The sequence below is a fragment of the Ambystoma mexicanum genome, chromosome 7p (genome assembly GCF_040938575.1).
Source record: "Ambystoma mexicanum isolate Mex_15411 chromosome 7p, UKY_AmexF1_1, whole genome shotgun sequence".
In the NCBI taxonomy this organism is placed as follows: domain Eukaryota; kingdom Metazoa; phylum Chordata; class Amphibia; order Caudata; family Ambystomatidae; genus Ambystoma; species Ambystoma mexicanum.
Window position 1 is genome coordinate 82,469,343 of NC_090939.1, and position 25,647 is coordinate 82,494,989.

The 25,647-nt window shown below is 44.2% G+C and overlaps 1 protein-coding gene across 6 annotated transcripts in view; it reads right to left on the reverse strand.

Moving 5' to 3' along the window:
- Positions 1 to 25,647, reverse strand: part of STXBP5L (syntaxin binding protein 5L) — a 3,950,894-nt gene that overhangs the window by 943,719 nt on the left and 2,981,528 nt on the right. For 4 of the 6 annotated variants that reach the window (XM_069635831.1, XM_069635829.1, XM_069635835.1 and 1 more), the window contains exons 18-19: positions 15,090 to 15,241; positions 9,299 to 9,370 (exon numbers count right to left, since the gene is read on the reverse strand). In XM_069635831.1, coding sequence (XP_069491932.1) covers positions 9,299 to 9,370; positions 15,090 to 15,241 — 224 coding nt within the window. The remainder of the gene's footprint in view (positions 1 to 9,298; positions 9,371 to 15,089; positions 15,242 to 25,647) is intronic. The other 2 variants (XM_069635832.1, XM_069635834.1) reach the window with 1 other exon arrangement.

A 25,647-nucleotide genomic window follows, 5' to 3' on the forward strand; every position in this document is an offset into this window, starting at 1 on the left:
GACATTTCCTCCACCTTTATAGGTTATTCTAAATCCTATACCGGTAGCCCCCTCCCTACTAATTCCAACAAGTTCCAACTCAGAAAAGAGGTGTGGGAGAACCAGAAGAAAGAAAATGCAATTACCATCTTGGGTATTACAACTGCAGGACTATTCCATTGTCTCAGATATGCCCCTACACGACATTCTTTCAGCTGAAATAGAATATTGTCAAACCAGTTCCATTATGCCCCCATACCATTCTGTAAAACCACACCAACCCATTTATTTAACGTTGCACACTCACTCTGTTTATTTTGACAAAACCCTACTCAGTTTTTCTCTAATTAATCTGAAAAACCGCAACTCCCACAATCCCTCCACACTGGCTTTCTCTACAAACACAGACAAGGAAGAGGGGAGCTGCAAGAATGAAGACCTCTAACAACACAGCTGAGAGACAGAAGAACGACTATGCCATACGAAGACTGAACTGTCCCGCTAATGAGGCCAGGCAAGGTCAGGCCTCCTTTTCTAACTACCCACACCTGACTCAACTTGAGACTCCCAGGAAGTATAAAAGGCCGAGCAGGAGATCACACTTGGAGCCAGCTCGGGATGCTGGAAGGAAGATCAGTTAAGCTGCAGAGACCTTGGGAGACCAGGAGGAGTGAACCACGACACTGGACTTTTGAATGCAGGAGAGGCTGCAGTGAGTGGAGAGACCTGAACCTCCAAGTGGCAAAACCAGTGGCAGTTGATATCTCCTGGCGGTGCCACACCAGTACTCCACCCCTGGGCCCAGCAGGCAAGCCCAGGTCGCTGAGGGGCAAGCGATGAGGCCCTGACTTCGGGACACATCCCCATTGAGACTCCTGCAGCTGAGGGGGACCTGGTGGTCTGTTCCTGGCAGAGGGAGATCCTGAGAGGGAGAACGTCTGAGCCCGGAAGAAGGGGAACTGACCTGTATGAAAACCCAGTGACAGACCAGCAGCAGAGTGGTATGGCGCCACGTCGGTGCTCATGTGAAGGACACCGGTTGGTCCCCTTTGTTGAAACTGAAAATAGCAAGAGCCCTTAGTAGAGGCCGGTGTGAAGTGTCAGAGGGGTCCTATGAGGGTTCAGCAAAACCCCTTGTACACTCGAAAGTCTTTGACACATTGAAGAAAACTGAGTGAACTGTGAAATTGGCAAATGTGAATCCAATTGAGGGATGCCTACAAATCAGGGTTACCAGTGATGCACCTCAGAACAAGGTATTAATACAACTGTGTGAAGGCTGGCTGGAGGCTTTAAGGGAAGCCTGACTGGGGGATAAGACCCACATTTAGGAAAAGGGATGAACTTAAGGGGTTGTGTGAATTGTGGCAATTGTGAACCTGACAGAGGGATGCCAGGAGAAAGCTAGGGGAAGGGAACCACACTTTCATATGAGATTGTGAACTTTGATATTGGGCAAATGTGAACCCGACAGAGGGATGCCTGCGAAGACATTGAGACTTTTTGAAAGTTATGTTTTGAGTGAAAGGCTGTAGTGAACCCGACTGAGGGAGGCTAACTTCAGAGGTCGAAGTGGGCAGGAGCAGTTGGGAGCGGTGCTCCTATACTTTTTATTTTTAAGTTTCACTGTTCCTATACTTTTATTTTAAAAAGAAACGGTTCTGGAATGGTTTAGTTTTAAAATAAAATTGTAGGAAGAAGTTGAAGCTTGCACTTCAGTGCACTGCACTGAACATTCTCATAAAGAGCAGGTGTGTTTGTTTGGGGATTTGGATTGTGTGTCAGAGGAGGTGTGGCGATGGGGTTTGTGGAGAGCGGAGGCAGGCCAGCAGGGAACATAGTTCCACTACTTCTTTTCGTACACTTCGACCACTGGCTAACTTTGCAAGAAGGATCAGAGTCCGACTGAGGGGGATCGAAGGGTCGAAGAGCAATCGCCCAACGTGAAAGATTACCAAAGACACTTTTGTTTGTTTCTTGTTTATGGTCCAGCAGGCCTCCTAAGGCAAGAAACTTTAGGAAACAGACTTGGCCTAAGAAGGTCCTGGCATTGTTGAAAGGAACTGTAGCCTCCTGCTGCGAGGCCCAGGAGTGTGGGGTGCTCAAAGGTCCTGCCTTGTGCCATGCTAAAAATGTGGGGAAGGTGTGATGCTGGAAATGCATCGGAGGGACAGGGCCTCTGTATCCTTGTCCTTGTCCTTTACTGCTTTTTATAGTGTGTTCTGTCGTGTTTTCCATGCAGAAGTTCATGTGGGACTCCTGGTGCTGCAGCTCTCTCTTTTGGTTGGTGAACAGACCCATGGGATACCCTTATGGCACCCATGGGTAGGGGTGCAACCCTGTGCCCCTAGTGTATGTTTTTGGGCACCTGTGTGTGACCCACAGAGCAGGGTACGGGCTGGTGGCAGCTCCATGCTGAATTGACTGGCGCCCTGAGCGTCCTCCATTTTGGGATGCCCAGGCCCTGTCATTTGAATCGGTAGATTCCTGATGGAGACAAAATGGCCCCCATGGCCTCTTGCCTTCCATCGCCTTTTACCTTGATCTTCCCGAAGTCCCGGGAAGGCCTGACTCTGTCCCTTCCCGCTGACTGGCTGTTGGGTGGAAGTTCCATATATGGTAGTGTGGGGGAAGTGCCAACCAGACTGGCTGGAGCCTTCTCATCGACCGTATGTTGTGGGTACGCCTGTGGGTGGGACCTGGGTGAATGGAGTGTGTGATGAATACGCATTCTATGTTGTGGGTGTCTAGTATCTAGTGGTTGACACAATGACTGAGACAGCCCTGCCCGAAACCGGTATGAATGCAGTGTGGCGTGTTGAATGGCTCGGTACTTGTTCCAATACACATAACTTGTTGCGAGTGTCTGAGAGAAGTGAATGGCCTGAATGCAGCGTGTGCCTGATTGGCTGCCTGCCTGCCTGAATGCCCTTAGTCGTGATTGGATGCTTGAGTATGATCGAGCAGAATGAATGGGAGATCAACAGTATATCTGGGGACCTCTCACTGCTAGGAATCGTGTTCAGAAGCTGAAGTCCACTACAACGAGTAACTGAAGCTTGACCTTGAAGCCATGCTGGACGAGAAGAATTGCTGTTGCTCTCCTTCACAATCTGAAAGCTGCTTTGCCTCCAAGGACTGACCCATAGAGGACCTGGTAAGGCGCCCTCTTCCCGAGCTACGAGGGACCATCGTGCACCAGCTGATCTTTGCCAAAGCTCCCACAGGCTGCCGACCCGATACGGAGACTGCTGCGGAACTCCAAGGAGAAGCGCCCAGACTGTTGCCGACCGGAGCCGCCGTGCTCCCGTTTGCCTAAGAACTTCTTTGATCCAAGGACTATCTCGTTTGCATCGTCGCCGCTGTATCCTGCTGGAGAAGGCCTGACCGTTGACACACCAAGCAGCATCTGCCGGTGGGTTTCCCACCACCCAAAGACCACAAAGACGACGCCCTTGCTGGGCCACAGTTCTTCAAACTCTTTGCGGTCCAGAACTATCGCCACCGAGGTGCCCTGCATGCCTCTCCCTTGCTGGACATTTACGCTTCCCAGTCAACGAGCACCGCTAGGAACGACGTGGCCACTTCACCGTCGTAGCTCGACCTGTTCTCCGTCGGACGTTCGACGACCTGTCACTCCTGCCTTAAAGGGAGGGCACTCAAGAAAGGCCGTTGATTCCTCGACGAGGAATGCTACAATGCCAGGTACTTTGGGGTTGCAGAACTATTGGGAAGTCTAGTGTGAACAATATATGGACTGGGCTTGTATCTTTATCCTACAGGTTGCCCAGGTGGGGGGATCTCCACACAGAGCTGTGTTTAACAGTAGTGACCAGTATCCTGCCGATTGTTCAACCATCTTGCTTTCCATCCTCTCTCTACTGCTGGTTTCCTCTTTATTGATCTGTGTGACATTTTGACCGTATAGTTGATGCACTTTAATGAGATCTAATAATCCTTGTGGTACCACTTTAGAACTGTATATATTTACCATTGTTGATTTTCCGAGCACACAGTGCGTTATCGTGATATTGTATATACCTTTGAATATTAATTATTTAAAGGCTGTGTTTTAACCAATACAGTGTGCAGACATTCCTTTGTGGGTGCTTGGGGACTACACTGTACTTAAGAACCAGCCTGCATCACCTCCTGAGAAGCTAGGCATTGATTGCTCGACCACGTACCAATAATAGAGAATCTTGGCTGGGGTCCTCTGTGCCTCTCCTCTACCATATAGAGAGCGGAAGTACAGACACCCCCCTGCCGGCGTCTTCACAGAAGGTAGACCCCAGTCATACCATCCTGACTTATCATTTGGTGCACACTTCTTTCTTTTCTTGGGAACATTATCCTCCACTATTTTGTAACTTCGTTGTAAGGATTGGCAATAGTTTCTTTTAATATAGGCTCTTTTTATTTGACAGGACGCCACTAGGACTGTATTATTATTATTTGATGGTCGTAGCTTGCTCCCATCTTAGATTTGGGCTAAGATTAGTCATTTTTCTCACCAATTATACAGTTTAATAAACACCCTTGAACTGTGATCACTTATGTCTGTCTTTACAGTTGCCACCATGAGTTCCGTACATTAGACATGCCCTTTTTGATGTTAACATAGGAGAAAGTCAATCAAGTTGCACATATGAAAGACCACTAATAGCAAATGCCTTGATTCATGCCTACGCAAAGGACATAAGGCTTCTTCATGTCCCAAAAACCACTCAAAGAAATGGGCTGATGGATAAGAGCAAAAAGGGACAGTAACCACTAAGATGGTGGTATATAAAAAGGGGAGGCAACACCAGACTCTTTAGGGGCCCCTCGCAAGAGATTAGATGAAATACAGGTCTCGTTAGGAGCAGTACTGAAAGTGTACAAGTTGCTGCAAACAAATTAAAGTCTATGGTATTAGGTTGGGCACTCTAGAGAACAAGAAGAAAGTGTCATCATCACAACAGTAGTTAATTTGCTTTCGGTAGTGTTTACCAGGTGCAATCTACCCAAAAGGAGAATATGGAAAACTACCAGGCAGTGGGTAAACGCACATACCTCAAACACTGGCCAAAATTTAAAGCGATAACATTTCAGAAATGTTTTTCCACTTGAAATATTTTTCCTGGTGTTCATTAAGTCAAGCAGAGAATAAAAACTGTTTTCAGACTGTCTACAGAAAGGTTCTAAGGAGGGAGAAGTGGGAACGGGCACTGAACAAATGATGATTAGAATTCTGAAGAAAAAAAAACACATTTTGAAAGTAGCATCTCAGAGAAAGGTCATGAATCAAGGAAAGAGAACCCTGGTCTTTTCCAAACTCTCCATAGACACAGGGATACAGCAAAAAGAATGGTAGTTCATCAGGAACAATGTGATAGAATGTAAGATTCAGTGCGTTGGCTGGTATTAAGCAAGTATAGGAGCAACTCAGTAAGGGACTATCATTATGTTCTCACTAGAGACTACCAGAGAATTCCTATAAACAAGGAAATAGGACAACTGTGAATCAAACTGTAATAATGTTTTGTCAATTGTTTCTGACAAACTCAATTAAGGTATTCCAGAGAATTGCAGAATCCGTTTTTCCGAATCTCTATATCACCAATTTAGCACGATAACCCCAGATCGCTGTCTTCACACTCATCATACTCAATATTGTCATCAAGTAGTGCATATGCTTCACACTTTACACCCTTACTCAAAAGTAGAAATAGTGCTTTTATCCTCAAAAAAGCTATAATCATTATCTCCTCACAACAAATTTATCCATGGCCCATACACTGTCGCCACTATGAAGCCGTCACAACATCCCCACAATATCCAAAATCATTATTTCATTGGTTGTATCTACACTTCAAACTCAACCCTGAAACCCACAATGGCCTACCCTACTCAAAATGTCTTGCATGTATCTAATCACACTAGAATGTGTGTGTGCACCTCCTAGTGATTGCTGTATAAGCGCCTTACAAATGCACAATAAATAAATATTAGATATAAAAACAGACTGACACTGCAAATCAGAAGGTTCTCCCCCAATACCATTTCAGAGTGCCTGAATTCTCCCTCCATTTTCTGGTTTGCCTCTTCCTGTCCAGGCAGTGCACAGTCTCCCACAAGTGGGAACTAGCTCAGGAAGTCCTCCATGCGATCTTCACCCTTTGGGGAACCCCTCAAGTGGATCTGTTTGTGACCGAAGTGCGAACGATATTGCTTGAGGGAATTTCCTCAGAGAGGAGCTCTAGGAGACGTTTTCGTAGTGGACTGGGAGTTTCCACTCCTGTACGCATTTCCTCCAGTCCCAGTCATTCCTCATGTAATCAGCAGGTTGATAAGGTTTGGGAATCACATGATCCTAATTGCCCCGGATTGGGCCAGGAGGACGTGATACCCAGACTTTCTAGACATGTCCATCTGTCCTCTGACGCGTCTTCCGCAAAAAAGAGAGGACCTTCTCTCGCGAGAGGGAAGTCTGGTTCTCCACCCCAAGGTCAAGAATTTCAACCTTCATGCTTGGTATCTGAAAGGCTGAGATACAAGGATTGGTGGTGATGTAATGGAGGTGTTGCTTTTGGCCAGAAGGCCAGCAACAAAGTCTTTTTACCGTTACCATTGGAATACGTTTTGCAACTGGTACAAGGAAAAGATGGTTGATCCGGATGTTTTATACTTTCTTCTATCCTTAGTTAATCTGGGCCTCCAGATTGATACCATTAAAGGCTACTTGGCTGCGCTGTCCATTTTTTAAGCGCTGATCAGAGGAATGTTCCTATTTCAAAATTCCACTGGTGACTCAATTCCTAAAGGGGCTCACTAATGTGTTCTCTGCACACATGTCTGTTAAGGTTATTAACCTTCAAAACAATCCTATTGGTAGCTCTAACATCAGCCCGCAGAGTGAGCGAGTTGCATGCACTTTCATCCAAGCCACCCTTTACCATCTTCCACAAGGACCGGGTTGTTTTAAGGGTCAAACCCGCCTTTTTACCCCAAATCATTTCGTACTTTCATTTGAGTCCGAAAAATGTTCTACCTTCCTTCTAACCCCCACCTCATCCTTGTAAGGAAGAGTAAAGACTTCATAGGTTAGACCCTCAGAGAGCGGTAAGCTTTTACATCTCCAGAATTTCTAAGTTGTGAATTGATGACCAACTTTTCATCGGAAATACAGGACACAAGATAGGTCAGGCTGTTACCAAACAGGTACATCATTCTGATAATATCAGAATGTTACAGGCTCGCAGGAAAAGGCCCTACTGAAGGTTTAAGAGCTCATTCCACCAGGGGCATGGCTACAACTATGGCCCTTCAGAGGGGCATACCAATCAGAACAATTTGTGAAGCTGCAACATGGTCTTCCAAACACATGTCCACTAAACATTATTCCCTGGATTATTCCCTTGGCCAGTATGATTCTTTTGGCGTGGCAGTCCTTCATTCTATCCATGAACATTTATGAATTCCAATTCTACTCCCTCCCCCAAACCTAAAACTGCTTTGGGAGTCTGTCAAAGATGAGGAATATGTGGGAGGACACAATCCATTCGAAGAACAAGGTACTTACCCCTGGTAACGTTCTTTCAACTGGATGTTCTTCCCACGTATTCCTCATCTTCCTCCCATCCTACCCCTTAGTAGAATTTCCCGTGCTATTACAGCTTCTGCATCTCTGTTGCAAGAGGATGGAATAACAGAACTGAAGCGAACGGGCGCTGTGCGTGCTATATATGCCTTTGATGGCATCATCCTCGACGGAGGCCTTCGAGGGATACCGACTCAACGACATCAACGCACAGCGCCCTCTGCCGAACTCTTTTTCTGAAGCAGCTGAAGCTGGATAACAAGTGTCAAAGATGAGGAATACCTGGAAGGACACATCCATTTGAAAGGGGCTTTTGAGAGGCTGTTGATCAACGAGCATGTCAAGGTCTTAGTAGTCAAATACTACATCATCTCACCCTTAATGCCCTGCTCAGATGAGCTTATTGAATACAATCCTGTGGCTATTTCTGAGGGCCTGGGGCTAGGTGGAAATGTGAAGTGGTGCAGTCATTGGGGCATGGTGGGAATTCCAGAATGCCCTCAGAAGCGAGGATAATGTACTTTCTCAGGACGATGGGCGTTCCAATCAAGTTCCTAAAATGGCGGTGCAGCCACATGTTTGGTCGAGAGCAGGACCCTACTAGGAAGAAGCATTCAGAAAAGCCACTACCAAGCCAATGTTACAAGTGACAAGAGGACTCGTGTGACATCAATCATGAACCAAAATCACTAGCTGGACAGACACTAGTGAGTCAATATACCCATCACACCAGGCATATAATTACTTTTCAGGTGTTATTTTACTAATGGGAAGAACACTTACATTTCTGGTCCTAGTCCATGTGCACCCTAAATAGGCTCAACCTGAGATGTATTTCTTTGGTGCTTCTGAGCCAGGGCCAGCATGGTGTGAGTATGGAATTTCACTGCACTTAACCTATTTCCCCCTCTTAAAATAAGCCCTTCTTTCACCTATCAATTGGACAGCAACTGGTGGAACTTTAGAGGGAGACATTTTTGAAAGTATGATAACAGAACATTCAGAAATTAAACTGTCTGATGTATTGTGAAATGTACTATGCACTAGGGAGCATGGGCATTGTAGTAAAAAAACCTATGGAAGGCCACAGGCAGCCCATCACTGTATTAGGTACTACCTAATATTAGCTTACTACTAGGTAGTAATATCAACCTAATCTTGATTTTTTTCAGGATTAAAATGTTCTGTTCGGCCCAGTGAAGTCTGCACTGACTTGAAAGGCAGCGGCCAACCTTACTCTGCTGCCAACGGATTGAGGGTGGCAACAGAATGGCAACTCGAGCAGCCAAGCGAGGGGGGGATGGATGTGCACAATATCCAAATAACGCTTGATCATCGAGTAACGTTGGCTCTAATTTGAAACTGTTCGAGTGGAAATGACAAAGCAAGGTTAAAGAAAGGTGAAGCAAATATTCCTTAAGTTCGCTTTCTTGAGACAAATGATTTTTACGTAGGTGATATGAAATGGATATGTGCGAAATAACAGCAAAGATAGCCACCGATGTTTGCAGCCAGGCATTCTCCATGCCATTCAGAAACATCACTCGCCATGTCCAAAATAAGCCATGTAAACACAAACAGGTTTACATACCATTGGGAAACAGAGACAAAACAAAACAGAGGCATGCATGGTACATGTGTTTCAAGAAAACACATTACTGAGCACAAGCGTATGGGCGTGCTTTAGGCATAGCATGAACGGGATGGAAGCAGGTGCCTAACCTCACTGGAACTTACTCTGATAGGACGTACGGATCCGTTTCGTTAAATCGGGGTAAAAGTTAGACAGGCCACGCATGCAAAAGTTGTCTTGGGGACATGCCAGAACATCAGCATCAGGCACAGCATCAGCAGCAGCAGGCAGAGAAAAGAGAAAAAAAAAGACAGACTAAAGTGAAAGAAGGTGATGTTTATAATCAGAATCTGAAACAGCCATGGTTGAGACATCCCAGCCAAAGAGGGTCTCCTGAGGACCCAGGACAGGGACAGTATCAAGGAAAAGCATGTCATTCATGAGTGAAGGGGATGGTGAGGAACTGAAGATGAGTGCTCAGGAAGAGGCTGAGTTTCTTGATATGTTTTTGAATTGTTTACTTTTTTTCATTCAATGTGGAAATGTGATGTTCCGTTGCAGGGAACTCAATTTAACATCTGGTGTCATGGCTAGTACTTATTATAGGGAGATCGTTTTGGAAGAAGTGGTTCAAAGAAGTGTCTGTTCTGCTCTTTTCAAACATGCATCGACCATATAAATGTGCAGTGAATGAGCTTGTGACAAGGACTCTCACTAAGGGTCCATTAGTACTACATAGCTAACATGTTTACTTCTGTTCTCAGGGGGACCAGAGGTACTTTCACATTACGACCTGTTTTGGAGTAAGAAAGTATGCAGGTCCTGTTTTAAACGGTACTTCTAACCTTTTCATTAACTTAAGTTTACAATCTCCTTCCGGATTGCAATATGTTGGGAATGCTGGTGGCAAGGCAGAGACCAAAACAATATTACCACTTGATTTATTCATTTTTCTGGTGATCTGCATAGTTCATCACTCTAGTTGATAGCTTCTTCAAAGTTCATGTTAAACAGGTCCAGCTGGGCACACAAAAAACCGACACTCCCTGGCCCTATTATGTCTATAGAACTTGCTTCCCTACTGTGCATACAGTCTGCATAGGCACCTGCACGTCTGCTCAAATTTGAGCAGGAATCCTCGATGTCTAGGACTACAAGATATCAGGGCCTGTTGAATGGCTTTGAATTCGTAATGGGTATGTTCTGTAATGGACAACTAGTACTACTCTTCTAGCCTGTCCCATTGTACGTAACTGGTCGGCAACCACTAGCAGCGTGTTTCCTTTTTACTAGATGTGCAGGATAAGGCAGTGCTGCTGTAACTACTCTGAGACCATGGCAGCCTCTTTAATAGGAAGTATGGCTTGAATATCACCACTGCTCTTGGAAGAAAAGTGACAGATTTGGAGGCTTCTTCCCTTAGATTGCTGTAAATTATCGCAGAATTTAAATTCTTGTGATAAGGCAAGGAGGATCAGATGGATACCCAAACTGCAGATAAGGCGCTGGTTGTATGTATGGGTTGGCAGTCTAGACATTGGCGAAAAGGCAGGAGGACATGATTGGGAGAACTGGAGTTGAACCTCATCTCAAAGGGATGCATTTTAGAGGATTGTGATATCAATACAGCTAAACCATTTTCGACATATTCATTGTAAAACGTGCACCCTAATCACAATATTTGTCAGATACCTAACTCTTCACAAAATGATATATGAACAGATTAGTAAAAACCAAATTAGGGCCTCCTTTCCTTAAATGTTAAAGGAAATCTACCTGCCACTGTCTGTAAACATTTTATGATTAGAGTTAGGTAGAACAAATGATATCCTAGATAATTCTGGAAAAGCTGGCCATCTTCCACCCCAAATGCTCAAATTTGACACTTAACAATAATAAATGATTTGATCCTCAGTGGAAATCTACGTTCCACCCTCTGCCAAACCCAAACATTCAAACATTCTGAGACTGGGACTGGGAATACTAAATAATAACACCTTTGGATATTTATGAACCTCTATTTGCTCCACACCACAAACATTCTAGAACTGGGCCTAAGTGTAATAAATACTCATCACATTAAATATTTTGAATTAACCATTTGCCTGAGGTTTCCTACTGGGTTGCATATGCACGCTAAATATGTGTACTGAAATCAGCTTGTGCTGCAATGAGTTTGGTTTAGCTGAGTGTGGGTCATCTGAAACCAACCAGAACCATTCTGCAGAAATGTAAGATTGAAACCATCCGCTGAATCAAACAATGGCTTTATTTCTCGTTCTTTTGTTCTTGTTTGTGCCTACTGACCAAGTTTATCAGACAGATGGCTGCTATAGTAGTAAAGTTATCTGCAAGACTAAGACTGTGTTTTCTCAGGCTTTGGTGGCGCAGACATTGTTGAAAAGCATGCACTGTGGGTTGTATGTATGTTTTTGCTGGTTCAAATTGTATTTGGCTGCTGAATTTTCAATGTAGCCCAAAACCACCTTTGTTTGAAAAGTCAAGAACCACTGCTTCAGAGCCGTGTGGATAGCTATGTCCTTCCTCTCTGCTTCTAAGAAGAATGGCTATGTTGCACAATCCAGTGCCTTCAAAATCATGCTCCAAGAAGTGATTGTTAATCAAGAATTAAAAACACATCTGTTGAAATGAACTGCTTTGTGGAGGATTGTGCTCTGAGGCCAGCACAAAAGAATGGGATCTGGAGCTGGAAGGACATCATTGTAATACTGATAGCAATTTCAGTAGTAACAGTAGGAAACCCTGTGAGGTTGCATCTCCTTCACTGTGAGTCATTCCTATTTTAATAATGTAGATGCAGATGGCAATTAGTCTGCCAACCTCCCTCATCCTCAAGAAAGAACCCTGAATGAGGATATGTACATCTTTCTGAAGGAATATTCAGCGTGCAGACTGTATGCAGAATACTCTAATGAATATGAGCCGATGCTGAAGGACCACATGTTAGTCAATATTGGTCTGTTGAATGAGAAATGGAAAAAGTACAAGGTAGTAAGGGCAGAAGGATACACCAAGATGTGAAGAGCAAATTATTCTTCTAGGAGCATATACACAAATGAATCCATACCTACTCCCTGCCCCTCGGTTAAAGTTCTTGAAGCAGCAGGAGGTAACATTCATGTTTTGACAGAGAAAGCCTGGCATCTGATCAAATGTGTTCCTAGTAAGTCTCTTTTAAGAGTAACCTCCATTTTCATATAGATAAACTAGCAGGTACAGTCCTTGTGACAATCCATAGCCGCAATGCAGCAAATGGGTATTAAAATAGCTATGAATCTCTGGCAGATTGTCCAGGTCATATTTGATTGACGCCCTCAAGAGAGGTAAAGCAAGCTTTTTCCAAACTTCCTATTCCTATCAAGGGCAGAGTAAAGCATAGTAGACAATGGGAAAGTTTCTCTCTCACCAAAATCTGAGTGATGAGGGTGGACCTAAGCTGTTCCGGTCACTCATGCTACTGACAATTTAAGAGAAGAGTTATAAAGGAATGCTTACTACTTCGCTATCTCAGAAGGCCCCCCAAAGCCTTGTATTTTTAAAGATTAGTCATCCAAGGTTTTTACTCAAATCTTTTTTATTCCTGATGCACCTTTAGGGAGGTGGAGACATTTGTCTATAATGAGAAAGCACCTAACACCTCCAGCAGGTTTTTTTTAGAAAAACCATGAGTGCAGAGTGCTTGATAATTATACCCAACACTTTTGCACATGTCGACGACCTATACTTGGACATTTTCTAGGAACAATTTCTCAATATTTGCCAGATCCTAGGAGTCACTCCAGAACTGGAACCAGGTTAAGACAGAAGAAGCAAGTGTATGGGTATGAGGGAAAGTACTATTCAAACTAAAGCACATAAATGCTCTCCAGTAGGTTGGTTGCCAGCAGGGTATACACAGTTTGTCAGCTTCCTGGAAGCACCCCCTGGGAGTAGAGGCAAGTTTGGGGCTTGTGAGGGTGCATCTACAAACCTTTCACAGTCAATCGTTCCAGTTCTGATTCTTCTTTAAATCATCTAAATTAGGTTCATGATATGGGGAGTGGGACTGGGTATTTAGATGAGGTCAACTTAAGCCCAGCATCATGTTAATGGTAGCAACTGGGGTAGTGTTTCAATTGTAATAAAATAACGAGTGACACCGCAGTAAAATATCACAATCTAGTTACTGTACGTGAAAGTGACTTCGTATAATACACAAAGTAAATAAAATGGTGAAACTATATGTTCCTATAAAACCACATAAATCATATTCTGCTTGATAAGAGGAAAAAGAAATGTTAGCTCAAAACTAATTTTGGGAAATTGCACTATTACTAGACTTGTTTGGGTCCAATACGTGTAATGGCAGATTTCTACCTGGATATGACACTAATCCACACTGATTGTCTTTTTCTAAATGATGAATTTACCATGTAGTCCTGGGAATAGGGCGGTAATGACCTCTGCCTGGGTTCGTTTGTTGGGAATGCTTCTAAATAAATATTAGTGCCTCCACATGTGACGGGCTTAATTGTAGGGTATATAACTCTGGTAAAGGTGGAATGAAAAGCTATGTGTGAGCCCTTTAACTTTGACTACTGCCAGTAGAAAATTCTGCCTAGCTTTAGATGGTATTGTCCAATGATGAACAGCATTGTTTACATGTGTGGCCAATGGGCTGAGATGAGTGTCTCCTCCCTGCCAAATGGGACATCAGGGCTATCTTCGTCAGTGCAGTACAAAGGGCACCATGAGCATCCATCCTGGAGTGAGCGTCTTAGAGCAAATCTTCAAAATGGAGGAGCACTCTCTGTAAAGAGATATATTTTCTGTAGCACAAACTTCTGGGTGCCAAGAAAACTGGCAAGAGTAAAAGCAGTGGTGTTTAGGTTTGTGGTGGCGTACAGTCATGAGAAAATCAAGAGGAAAGGTGTAAGCTTTGAAAAATGTTGGGCGCGAAGGTTGAGAAGAATAAAGATGGTTATACATAGACCCCTAAAAAATGTTTTGCCCTGCTTGAAATGGTTGGTCTCTGCCTGGAGTAGAAGATTCCCTGCAATTTGTATATCCAGAGGAGGCTGTAACTGGAATGGAGTATGTAAATTTGCAAAGGCCAAACGAAGATTCCCCCTGAGCACAGAACATGCCTGGAAGCATATCATAACTCGTGCTTAATCTGCAGATCTCAGTGGGAAATCACTCTACGTTATATTGATTTTTTCTACCATTTACAGAAACCTACATAAGGCTGTCAGCGGATTGATGGTATTGGGACAATGGCGTCAGCTATCCAGTTTCCAGCACAAATGAGAATTAGACCGAGTCTGGAAAACATGGAATTATTTTATAGTAATTATGATTGGCTGGACCGTGTATGAGACCTTGCAATTTAGAAAGAATATGAAAGGTCGACCATAGCAGCTAAACTTGTCAGGACACACAAGGATAATGTACAGTCATTTGCCTGTTCTCCTATATTCTGTAATAAGGTTCTATTATTTCCTTCAAAATTGATCAAACGGCAGACATATGAACCAAGCATACATTCTGGCCCTAACCTGACAAGCCACTACTCCCCCTGTTCCATTTAATTGATCAGTAACATATGAAAGTCGTTGCCACAATCATGACTTAACTTGCCAATGGCTTCATATAATAAAGTGAGTTTAATAGTTGCTCCATTTTACCCTAGTGAAAAGCATCAGTGTATCCTTTTAACAGAGAACCTCCTCACTTGTCCTAGCGATTTTGCATTGCAATGTGTGTCATTGTATTCACTGTGCCTACATCAGCGAAGAAAAAGATTGTATATGCAAACTGCACTGAATAATCCCCCAAAAGGCACCAAACGCTTGGGCTATTCATATAGGCCTACAGCCTTCACAGACTGCCAGGGCTTCCTTTCACCTAGACTACACCTGAACTCACATGCAGTGGCACAGTCATGGTTCCTACCTGCAGTGAACTGTTTGCTCTTGCGAGGGGATCGAGGCTGGCGCTGATATGGGTCACTGGACCCGTACAAGTCGATGGTCCCCATGCTCAGCAATGCTGTTTTCTGGATAAAGTCCACCACAGCAAGCCCGTTACAGTTCCCGAAGGCAATGCTGCGGAGAGAAAGGTTTTATAGCACCATTAGGTAAGTCAAACCCCAGCGAATAGCTCAAAGCCTGTCTCAATGCTTGTTCCTGGTGTAGTCTTTAATTCCCCCCTACCAAATTCTTGGTGGGCGCTTTTTTGGCACTGTATAGTATTACTAATACCTTACTCTGAACAATATACACATTTATCCTAATAAGATGATGCCAAAAAGCCAAAGCGAAGGCACATGTTTCCCACAATAAGTGAACAATGTTGTAACATTGCATACGTCATAGCGTCGTTTTTTTCATATATCAAAAATTCACATATCTTTTAATGTTATGAGTATGGCGTAAAAACCATTAGAAAGCTTCATTTAGTTGGGATGCCTCATTCATACAAAAATAAAAAATAAGGTCGTTCATTGCATTGCATTACATATTACATAAATACCATTGCATATTTTTGGGATATCACCGACATCCATGCTCGCCCTTTGCCCCTTCCCCCGCACTGCTAACCTATTTTCTCTAAAACACATGGCATCACGTTTTGTACTTATGTTTTTCAGTTCGTGTACATATTCTTCTTTGTTTACAAATGGTACATTATTAAAACATATGTTCAACCTATATCAGTATTACTTTTAAAACGTTCTTGAAATTAAAAAAATCTATCATGAAATCATTAATTTTGTCTTTTTTTTTAAACAGTGTTTAATTCAGTCAAAGCCTTTCTCACAAAATGCATTTTGATCATGTTTTTTCAAAGAAGTCGCATTATAATGTAACATTTACTCGCTCGACAGTCCACGCCGTTTGAGTCATGGTCCCAAAAGTAGTGTTTATCATTAATTAGTCCCCCTGGGCGAAAGGCCAGTTAATCAGCTGGCCAGGAGTAAGGGTTCTGTCAAACGGATGTACCTTAAAAGAACGTATTCCAAAAGATCGAATTACAAAATTACAGAGCCCACTTGCCCGCTTTTTGTAATTCGTTCTTTTGGGATTTTGCCCGTTTGTCCTCCGCACTGCCTTTTATGTATGCGGGGGACACCCCTGCAACTCCTGCAGCCCATAATATCGAACGGGGGACACCCCCGCTCCTCCGTTCGGCATTATGGGCTTCGATCTAATGTACTAGGCCGCATGCGCACTAGACGAGCATTCGGCATTTCAGATTCGATCTTCCTATCCACTCCCGTGTCAAACAATGTGGCCCCCCCTACTCTTCTGGCCATCTGCGCCTCTTCCACAAATTTGTCATTTTAATGGAGGACTTTCTCACTTTGTTCTCGACATTTTACATTGAAAGGTTTTTCACATTATTCATTGTGCCCATATCATAGAAGAAAGGCGAACCATTTGTACAGATTCCGCCATAAGGCACCATACCCACCCTTGAATGCTTGAGTGCAGGGTGAGCTTTGTAGACATGCATCTTCCAATCAAGGTACACATGCAGAATAGTCTAGTGTAAGGAACTCATGAACAGACACGTGATCACAGTTCAAGGGTGTTTATTAAATATTATCGGTAGGTTTGAAAAACACCTAATCTAAACCTAAATCTAAGATGGGAGCAAGCTTCGACCATCAAACAATAATAAGGCAGTCCGAGTGGCGTCTTGTCAAAAAAAAGGGCCTTGTCAAAAAAAAGGGCCTGTACTATGAAAAGCTAATGCCAATCCTTACGCTGAAAATAAAAAAGTGTGGGATAATGTTCTTTAAGAAAGAAGGAAGTGTTCTTAAATAATAAGTCAGGATGCGGTAGTCGGCCTCCCTTCCACACATTTTCAGCACGGGACAAGGTAAGACTTTGGAGCACGGCACACTCTCGAGCTTTCCCCAGCACGAGCCAACAGTTCCGCTCTCAGCAATCAGGCCTTTGGTGGTTAAGTCTCTTTTCTACAAAAAGTCTCTTGCTGCCGTGGGTCTGGTGTATTCAAAATAATAAACAAAAGTTATTTTCTGTTTGCATGTTGGGTGATGCCTTTCACCCTTGGATCCCCCTCTTCTGGCGCAGATCCCTAAAAAGTTCCTTAATGATACCAGGACCTCCGATAGCTATGTTTTCCTGCTTTTTCAAAGTATCAGAACAAAGGTTCAACAAAAAGTTCTAGAGTTCTTCTCTGGGTTTATCGGGATGATAGTTCCTCGCCCCTGGGTTCCCCCTCTTCCGGGCTCACACCCCAATCAAATATCAGATTTTCTTTGTCGGGTTCACTCAGGCATGGCATGCAGTCAAAGGCTTTCCCTCTTGTACTTTACTTTGTTGCATTCACTGCTCAATGGGTGTTGGCTTCTCACCCTTGGATCCCCCTCTTCCGGGTTCAGATTGACTTGACTTTTTTGCCTCCCTCGAACGGTTCACTATGGCATTCAATGCATGTTTTTGGTGATATTTGCTAATCTTAATGTCTTTTAATGTACTTCAGAGTGGACATCCCTTGGCCGGGTTTACTCTTGTCAACACATTGTTTATCGGGACTTTAGACTTTGCCCCCTTTTATCAGCATTCCTTCTTTGGGTTAACTCTTGCCAATCTTTTCAATCGGGCATTTCTCATTCAACTCTTACGATGCAGAATTAATTTTCCCATTTCTTCACAATTATCTGTTGGACAAAGACTTTCGACTGTATAGAGAATTTTACAAGACCTCTGTATGACCACTTTGACCCTTTTCCTTGCCTTTCCCAGGGCCTTCTGGCATTGGTAGTTTTAACAATTGGGTAATCGCCTAAAGTCGTTTTGAGTGAGCACCTACGTGGTGCCTGACTCCTCTGTTGCTGGTCTTCCCCCTTCTAGCATCAATAGCTCTTTATGCTTTCCCAGTTCAATTAGCCGATTGCTACTTTTCGTTCAACACAGTTCGGGTGTTAGTCCATCATTATTCATGATAAGCAAAAGTGTCCGCGTCAGAAAAAGGGGGGTTGTTGCGGAAAATGATACTCTTTGTCCTAGCGGTGTTGGTAAAGTGAGAAGGGTGAGATTGGTGGGGTTTATTAATCAAATGGAAATGACCAGGATTATTAGGGTGGATAACAGAAACAAGAGGATTCTCTGAGCTGGGTCCGAGAAGTTTACCAAGAGGAAGGGAGGCAGATGTTGTATAGCCTACAAAGGCCTCAGAGGTCTCATCCTCCTCCTCTTCTCCCTCCTCATAGTCTTCTAACCTGTGTAAAGTGTAACCTAGACAACAACCATCCCATCCCATCCTCCACCCACAAAGGCCTAAGCACCACTTACCTGACCTTGCTCGGTCTCCAATTCCTCTTCCCCAGCATATTCCCACCTTGGCATGTCAGTCTGGCTCCTATTAAATTGTAAAGGCACCCTGCCACCGGCTCCATTTACTATTTCCAGTGGTCCTTTAGTTTGTGTACAGCTATTTTTTTAAAGGTACATAGGCACATACAAAGACACGAGACACACACAGCTGATTTCACCTACAAAAAAACAACTGTTAGCTACCCAGAATTTTGGCCAGGATGCTAACAGCGTTCAAGGCTGCACAGGGGGGCTTTGCAGGCTGTTAATGGCCCTAAGCCTTTGTTGAAGGCTGTTGCCCCACTTGGTCCTATCATTTCGTCTAGCAGGCCATTACCGGTGGGAAAAGTCCCCCTTCATGGCCCTTAACACTATAAAGGATGATGGACGTTCTAAGCAACCAATCAGGTTTCTTGGAACATTGGTGGAATCCCACAGTACAGTGCAAGCCTGTGCTCTAAATAAAAGCTATTGGTTGCTCAGGCTCATTCACTCCATTATCCCAATCTACCCATCACCCACTACTTCCTAAAGTAAAACAAAGAAGCGTTTGAAAGAATGGAAATTGGGAGGTGAGTAAGATGAGATAGAGAATAAAAGGTGGGCCATTTCCATCGAGTATGGCCCATAATTTCAGTTAATATTGTATACCAATATATATCAATATACGTCCAGCTTCAAACGCTGGTCACCTAAAGCTGCTTATTAACAAAACTACAGACACCTAAACAATACAGGTGATGCATCCCTTTTAAGGATGCAATGTTGATGTATAATGCACTGCAAAGAAAAGTCAACTACATGTTTAAATATCATTTGTTAAGTGAGAAGAGAGAGCAAACAGTGGGTAGTAAAAGGTGGAAGAGAAAGAGACAGTGAGAACGAGATAGTGAACTGGACATTTTCATCTATAAAACCTTCATTCTGACTGCATTTTAAAATTCTTTTTATTTTGGCTTTATTTGGTTATACAATACAGAAAATCTTTCCCATTTCATCCTTTTAGCCTAAAATTCAGTCATTTCACATCCTGACTTTCGAATTATGGGAGTGTTTTTGTGGGGACGAGGTAGTTCATCCTTTAGTGGCTTCAATCATCCTGAAGATTGTTATAAGCAGAAGCACCTTCCACCAATCTTCCACCATCCTTGAACTACACATCTTGATCTCTTCACTCAAACGTTTCGTTCTTACATCCTTTACAGCAGAGCAGAATAGTACTAAATGTTTTAGTGTCGCTTGAGAATTCTTTACAAGGCAGAGGCTGCACGATACATCTCTCATACTCACACTTCTTGGCCTCAAAATGTCCCTAGCTGGGAACAAATTTATTCGAATTCTCAAGAATTGATGCCTAAAGTACCAACTGGGAAACAGCTGTAGATATTTTGGTAGTGAGCTTAGAGTCCTAGGTTCCTGGAGATGTGTTCCTAACAGTTTATATGTTTGTCTTTCCTCCTAGGTTATCAGATCTTGTATGTATAGTTTTCTTTTGATCATGTCTGGGTTCTCAAGCAAGGTGATCTCTGATTTCCCCCAGGTCTGTTAATGTTGCTTGCACTCCAATAGCGTGGTTTCGTTATTTCTTTCTAGAGCTTTCTTTAATGTCACAGATCCACCACTCGGGGTGTCTTCAATGCACTTCCTGTAGAGGGACAAAGATTTCCAAGTCACTATGGCCTTCATCGATGTTAGGCCCAGTTCCATCCTGACTGCCTGGATTGGTGTACTTTTTGGCAGCTGGAGTACTCGTGTTCCCAAAATTTCCCTCTATCTGTGACCAGTTATCTGTGTGAATGAGAAAGAGGTTTCTGCTCCGTAGGTTAGAATTGGGCAGACGTTCATGCGATAAAAGGAGACCAAAGGCGTTATCGTGAAACCACCTAATCTCTTGAGAAGTGTTCTTCCCTGACTTGCCCGATTTTTCACCTTATTTCTTAGTGCCTCCAGTCTTGGGGCATTACTTCTACTTGTGTTCAGAAAAACTCCCAAGTAGGTAAATGACCTTAGCTCTGGGATTTTTTTTCTGCTAATAGGTGCCATGCCTTATTTTTTTTTAATGACTCCCCCCTGCCGTCTCTCCAAAGGCCATAATCCTGGATTTCTTTGGTTTTATTAAGAGACCATTCACCTCAATGTATTTTTGCAAATCATCTAACTGGATGTTTCTCCTAGATTTTCAGGAGCTTGTAATTTCTTTGGGCCCACTGGCCTTCTTTTCCAACTTCAGTATGCATCTTCAGTTTGATCTTTCTCACTGTCAGTAGTATTTGAGTCGGATCTGAGTTCCTCAGTGTCCTGTCTTCTGAGGTCATCCTCCAGCTCATTTTCAGGCACTGCACATGTCGACAGATCCAACACATCCAACATATTAGGGTCCTCCTCCTCTTCGACGAGGTCCAATAGTTCTCTCTCCTCAATCATCTGTTGTTTTTCAGATTTCCTATCTTTGTCCTTAGGCTTGGGTTTGTTGGAGCCCAGAGTTTCTGTTGGAATATTCATTTTTGGTAGTGTTATGTTTTTAGTAAAGGCCCGACTTCCATTGGACTTCTGTTTATTGGTGGGTTCAAAACCATGTGACAATAGGTTGTTGTTAATGTGCCTTAGATCAAAGTCTTGGTCAATATGACCCACCTTGAATGGATCAAACAGCACATTACATGACTGGCGAAGTGCACATGAGGATCCAAGCCAGGATCCTCATGTGCACTTCGCCAGTCATGTAATGTGCTGTTTGATCCATTCATCCCAGTTGCAGATACTGTGTCTCTCATATATGTTTGTCTGACCTCTGTCGGCATCTTCATTGATTTTAATTACCTGTAGGTGGACACAGAGGTTTGCGTCGTCACTGCGTCATTCTTTACAATTTGAGAAAAATTCTTGCATGTTTTTATTGCAGTTTTGCCCCCCGCTATGTTATTTGAGATACTTGGGGGTATTAGTCCCTCAGGCTGCACTGTATCCATAAACAGTGCAGTGCTCGCTGCTATTGAGACCTCAATGTTGAAAGGGTAAGCGGTTCCGCCTACCCTGGTCTCCAGATGCAGCAAGCACTCTTTACCTTCCTGGAATGGACTCACTTTCCCGGGCATTATTGATGCAACCGTCTCCTTGATCCTCGTTGTCGTTGATGTCTTCCACGCTGAATCTTTTACATTGCTCATGATTTCAGAGTGTGTTGTAATGCCAGCGGGTGGCTCACTGTCATGGGTCGAATCCCGACCAGCTTCGATGCTTACAGCAGCGTCCATCAAGGTTTCTTTGACTGCACACCGCATGTTCCTCGCCTTCCTGCTCCAACTGGCCTGACTGCACAACAAGGGCGAAACATGTTTGGGGATGCTTGTGGTCTCGTGCAGAAGGGATGTGACCTAGCAGTTCGGGCTGGACTGCCCCTTTTGGGGTGGGGCCAAGCCTGATTTGCATATGTTCTTTCCCCTTCTGTAATGGCTTGGCAGGCGAAGAACGATGGTCTGGAGGGTTGCCCCGAGCAATGCCAGTGGTTAAGATTCAGTCTAAACCTTCCAGCCATCACCTCTTTGTTTTTGCTTTGTCACCCCGAGTAGGATGGGTATGCCCAGACGTGGGTCCCGTGCCTGCTGGGCCTAGAGACCCAAGCTACTCCTCACTGATGAGCCCCAACAAGGGCGAAACATGTTTGGGGATGCTTGTGGTCTCGTGCAGAAGGGATGTGACCTAGCAGTTCGGGCTGGACTGCCCCTTTTGGGGTGGGGCCAAGCCTGATTTGCATATGTTCTTTCCCCTTCTGTAATGGCTTGGCAGGCGAAGCACGATGGTCTGGAGGGTTGCCCCGAGCAATGCCAGTGGTTAAGATTCAGTCTAAACCTTCCAGCCATCACCTCTTTGTTTTTGCTTTGTCACCCCGAGTAGGACGGGTATGCCCAGACGTGGGTCCCGTGCCTGCTGGGCCTAGAGACCCAAGCTACTCCTCACTGATGAGCCCCAACAAGGGCGAAACATGTTTGGGGATGCTTGTGGTCTCGTGCAGAAGGGATGTGACCTAGCAGTTCGGGCTGGACTGCCCCTTTTGGGGTGGGGCCAAGCCTGATTTGCATATGTTCTTTCCCCTTCTGTAATGGCTTGGCAGGCGAAGAACGATGGTCTGGAGGGTTGCCCCGAGCAATGCCAGTGGTTAAGATTCAGTCTAAACCTTCCAGCCATCACCTCTTTGTTTTTGCTTTGTCACCCCGAGTAGGACGGGTATGCCCAGACGTGGGTCCCGTGCCTGCTGGGCCTAGAGACCCAAGCTACTCCTCACTGATGAGCCCCAACAAGGGCGAAACATGTTTGGGGATGCTTGTGGTCTCGTGCAGAAGGGATGTGACCTAGCAGTTCGGGCTGGACTGCCCCTTTTGGGGTGGGGCCAAGCCTGATTTGCATATGTTCTTTCCCCTTCTGTAATGGCGTGGCAGGCGAAGAACGATGGTCTGGAGGGTTGCCCCGAGCAATGCCAGTGGTTAAGATTCAGTCTAAACCTTCCAGCCATCACCTCTTTGTTTTTGCTTTGTCACCCCGAATAGGATGGGTATGCCCAGACGTGGGTCCCGTGCCTGCTGGGCCTAGAGACCCAAGCTACTCCTCACTGATGAGCCCCAACAAGGGCAAAACATGTTTGGGGATGCTTGTGGTCTCGTGCAGAAGGGATGTGACCTAGCAGTTCGGGCTGGACTGCCCCTTTTGGGGTGGGGCCAAGCCTGATTTGCATATGTTCTTTCCCCTTCTGTAATGGCTTGGCAGGCGAAGAACGATGGTCTGGAGGGTTGCCCCGAGCAATGCCAGTGGTTAAGATTCAGTCTAAACCTTCCAGCCATCACCTCTTTGTTTTTGCTTTGTCACCCCGAGTAGGACGGGTATGCCCAGACGTGGGTCCCGTGCCTGCTGGGCCTAGAGACCCAAGCTACTCCTCACTGATGAGCCCCAACAAGGGCGAAACATGTTTGGGGATGCTTGTGGTCTCGTGCAGAAGGGATGTGACCTAGCAGTTCGGGCTGGACTGCCCCTTTTGGGGTGGGGCCAAGCCTGATTTGCATATGTTCTTTCCCCTTCTGTAATGGCTTGGCAGGCGAAGAACGATGGTCTGGAGGGTTGCCCCGATCAATGCCAGTGGTTAAGATTCAGTCTAAACCTTCCAGCCATCACCTCTTTGTTTTTGCTCTGACTGCTCACACCACAGCTCACAGCTCAATGAACGCTTTACATTGCGGGCTGGTAGATGAGATGGCTCCTCCTCAGTGGGAAGGTGGAAAGGCCAGAAGGACTGCACAAATCAATCAGGATACAAAAAAAAAAGCAGGGTCTCATGCCGACTGCCTTGACTGCTTACACCTCAGCTCACAGCTCCGCGAACGCTTCTGACTGCATTAGTATGGCTGTAACAATGGCAACTGGCCATTTGCAAAACATACATTGCAAGTTTTTGAGATTTGAAAGCATAGGAGTGTGACTTGTGAATTACAATTCAGGTTATAAATGGTTGCCAATCCTTTCAATGTTTTATGCCCTCCCTATTAGAAGTAGCCATTTGCACACAGAAAGTGGTGTTGCTATACCACTTCCTGTCTGTTGAGGGTGACATAACCCCCACCAGTGTCCACAATGTGCAATAACGGACCTGATACTTTGCAACCTATCGTTAAGGGTAAGGACACAGACAGTATTGCAAACTATGCCATAACTATATTGTAGCAAACAAAGTAATCCTGTTCTTCCTTCCATAACCAAATGACCGCTAGCTGCACTAGGGACAAGCAAATAGGTCAAGAATGAAAAGAGGGGTTCCTGGTTTTCTGACAGGGGGGCAACTTGGGTTACATTATCAACTTAACAAACATACAACCCCACAACATATCTGTATACACACAGCTGTTTGTACAGACTCAGACACTTCTCGGTTTGGAGCCTAAAAATCATTTTTTATTCAATAGCTCTTTATGATTATATACACAAACATCCACCCCCATGAAAAACCACATGTGTGACTCCAAACAACGGAATCTTTTTACAAAACATCATGTTACAAATCACTAGACAATCTCCATAACACAGTTAGAAATTCTGAAAATTACTGCATTTTTCACAGAACTATGTACAGAATGAGAAGCAAATTTCTACCAGCCCCCACCAAAGCAGTAACTTCTCTTAATTACCCACCCCTGACCAATTTACAACGCCAACTTTAATACAACTGAAGAAAACCGCCCCAGATTTTCTCAAACAAACCCAATTTTCCACCCTCTCCACACTTGCCAGATCATGCATTTCAGATATCCATGTCGCTATATTCAATGTCAAAGCAGTCTTCCAATTCCGCAAGATAATCTTCTTACCAGTCATTGCCCCTTTGAATAACCACTTCTCATTCTGACTAAGACCATCCAAAGGTTCTTCACTCCCTAATACCACCACACTGAACTCCAAGGCAGGTAGCCCATCAATCACCTCACCACACACCTGCCCAACCCCACCCCAAAACAGTCTCACCAATCTACAATCCAATAGTAGATGTTCCAGCGTACCAATCTCACACATACATCTCCAACATTCAGCACTCTCCAACATCCCTCTTTTACACATTTTCTCTGGCGTCCAAAAAAACAGATTTAGAATTTTTATCTGTCTCGACCTCTCTGTGAGACACAACGAGCACAATTTCACATTCACACACATTTGCTGCCATAGATTCTCTGTTCGAAACAAATAACCTGCATTTTGTATCGACCCTTGGATGCAAATAAGCCACTCAAGGCATTCCACCATCATCATCGGCTTTATTTTGGTGTAAAACCATAATAGCAACAGCTCACGTATACAATAACGTATACAATATCAATCGATACAGACAGACAAATAAGACATACATAGTTAAAACAAGCAACTTACAAAAGTTGAGCAGAAAACAATTTTTAAACTCTATTTGCTGTTATATTTAACAGTTCATACAGTTCTTCTTAATGTGGAACCGTATTAACACATTAACACAGTAAAATATATTTCCGAACACAACATACATCTGGGTTCCAGGTCCCAAATTGAGCAGTTGATTAGCAGCATTGTGTTTTCTTAAGCCATAAAAAACTGTAGTTTACCACCTTGAATCATAAAACCTTCCCGGCTGGGCAATGCTAAAATAAGAACTCTAAAAC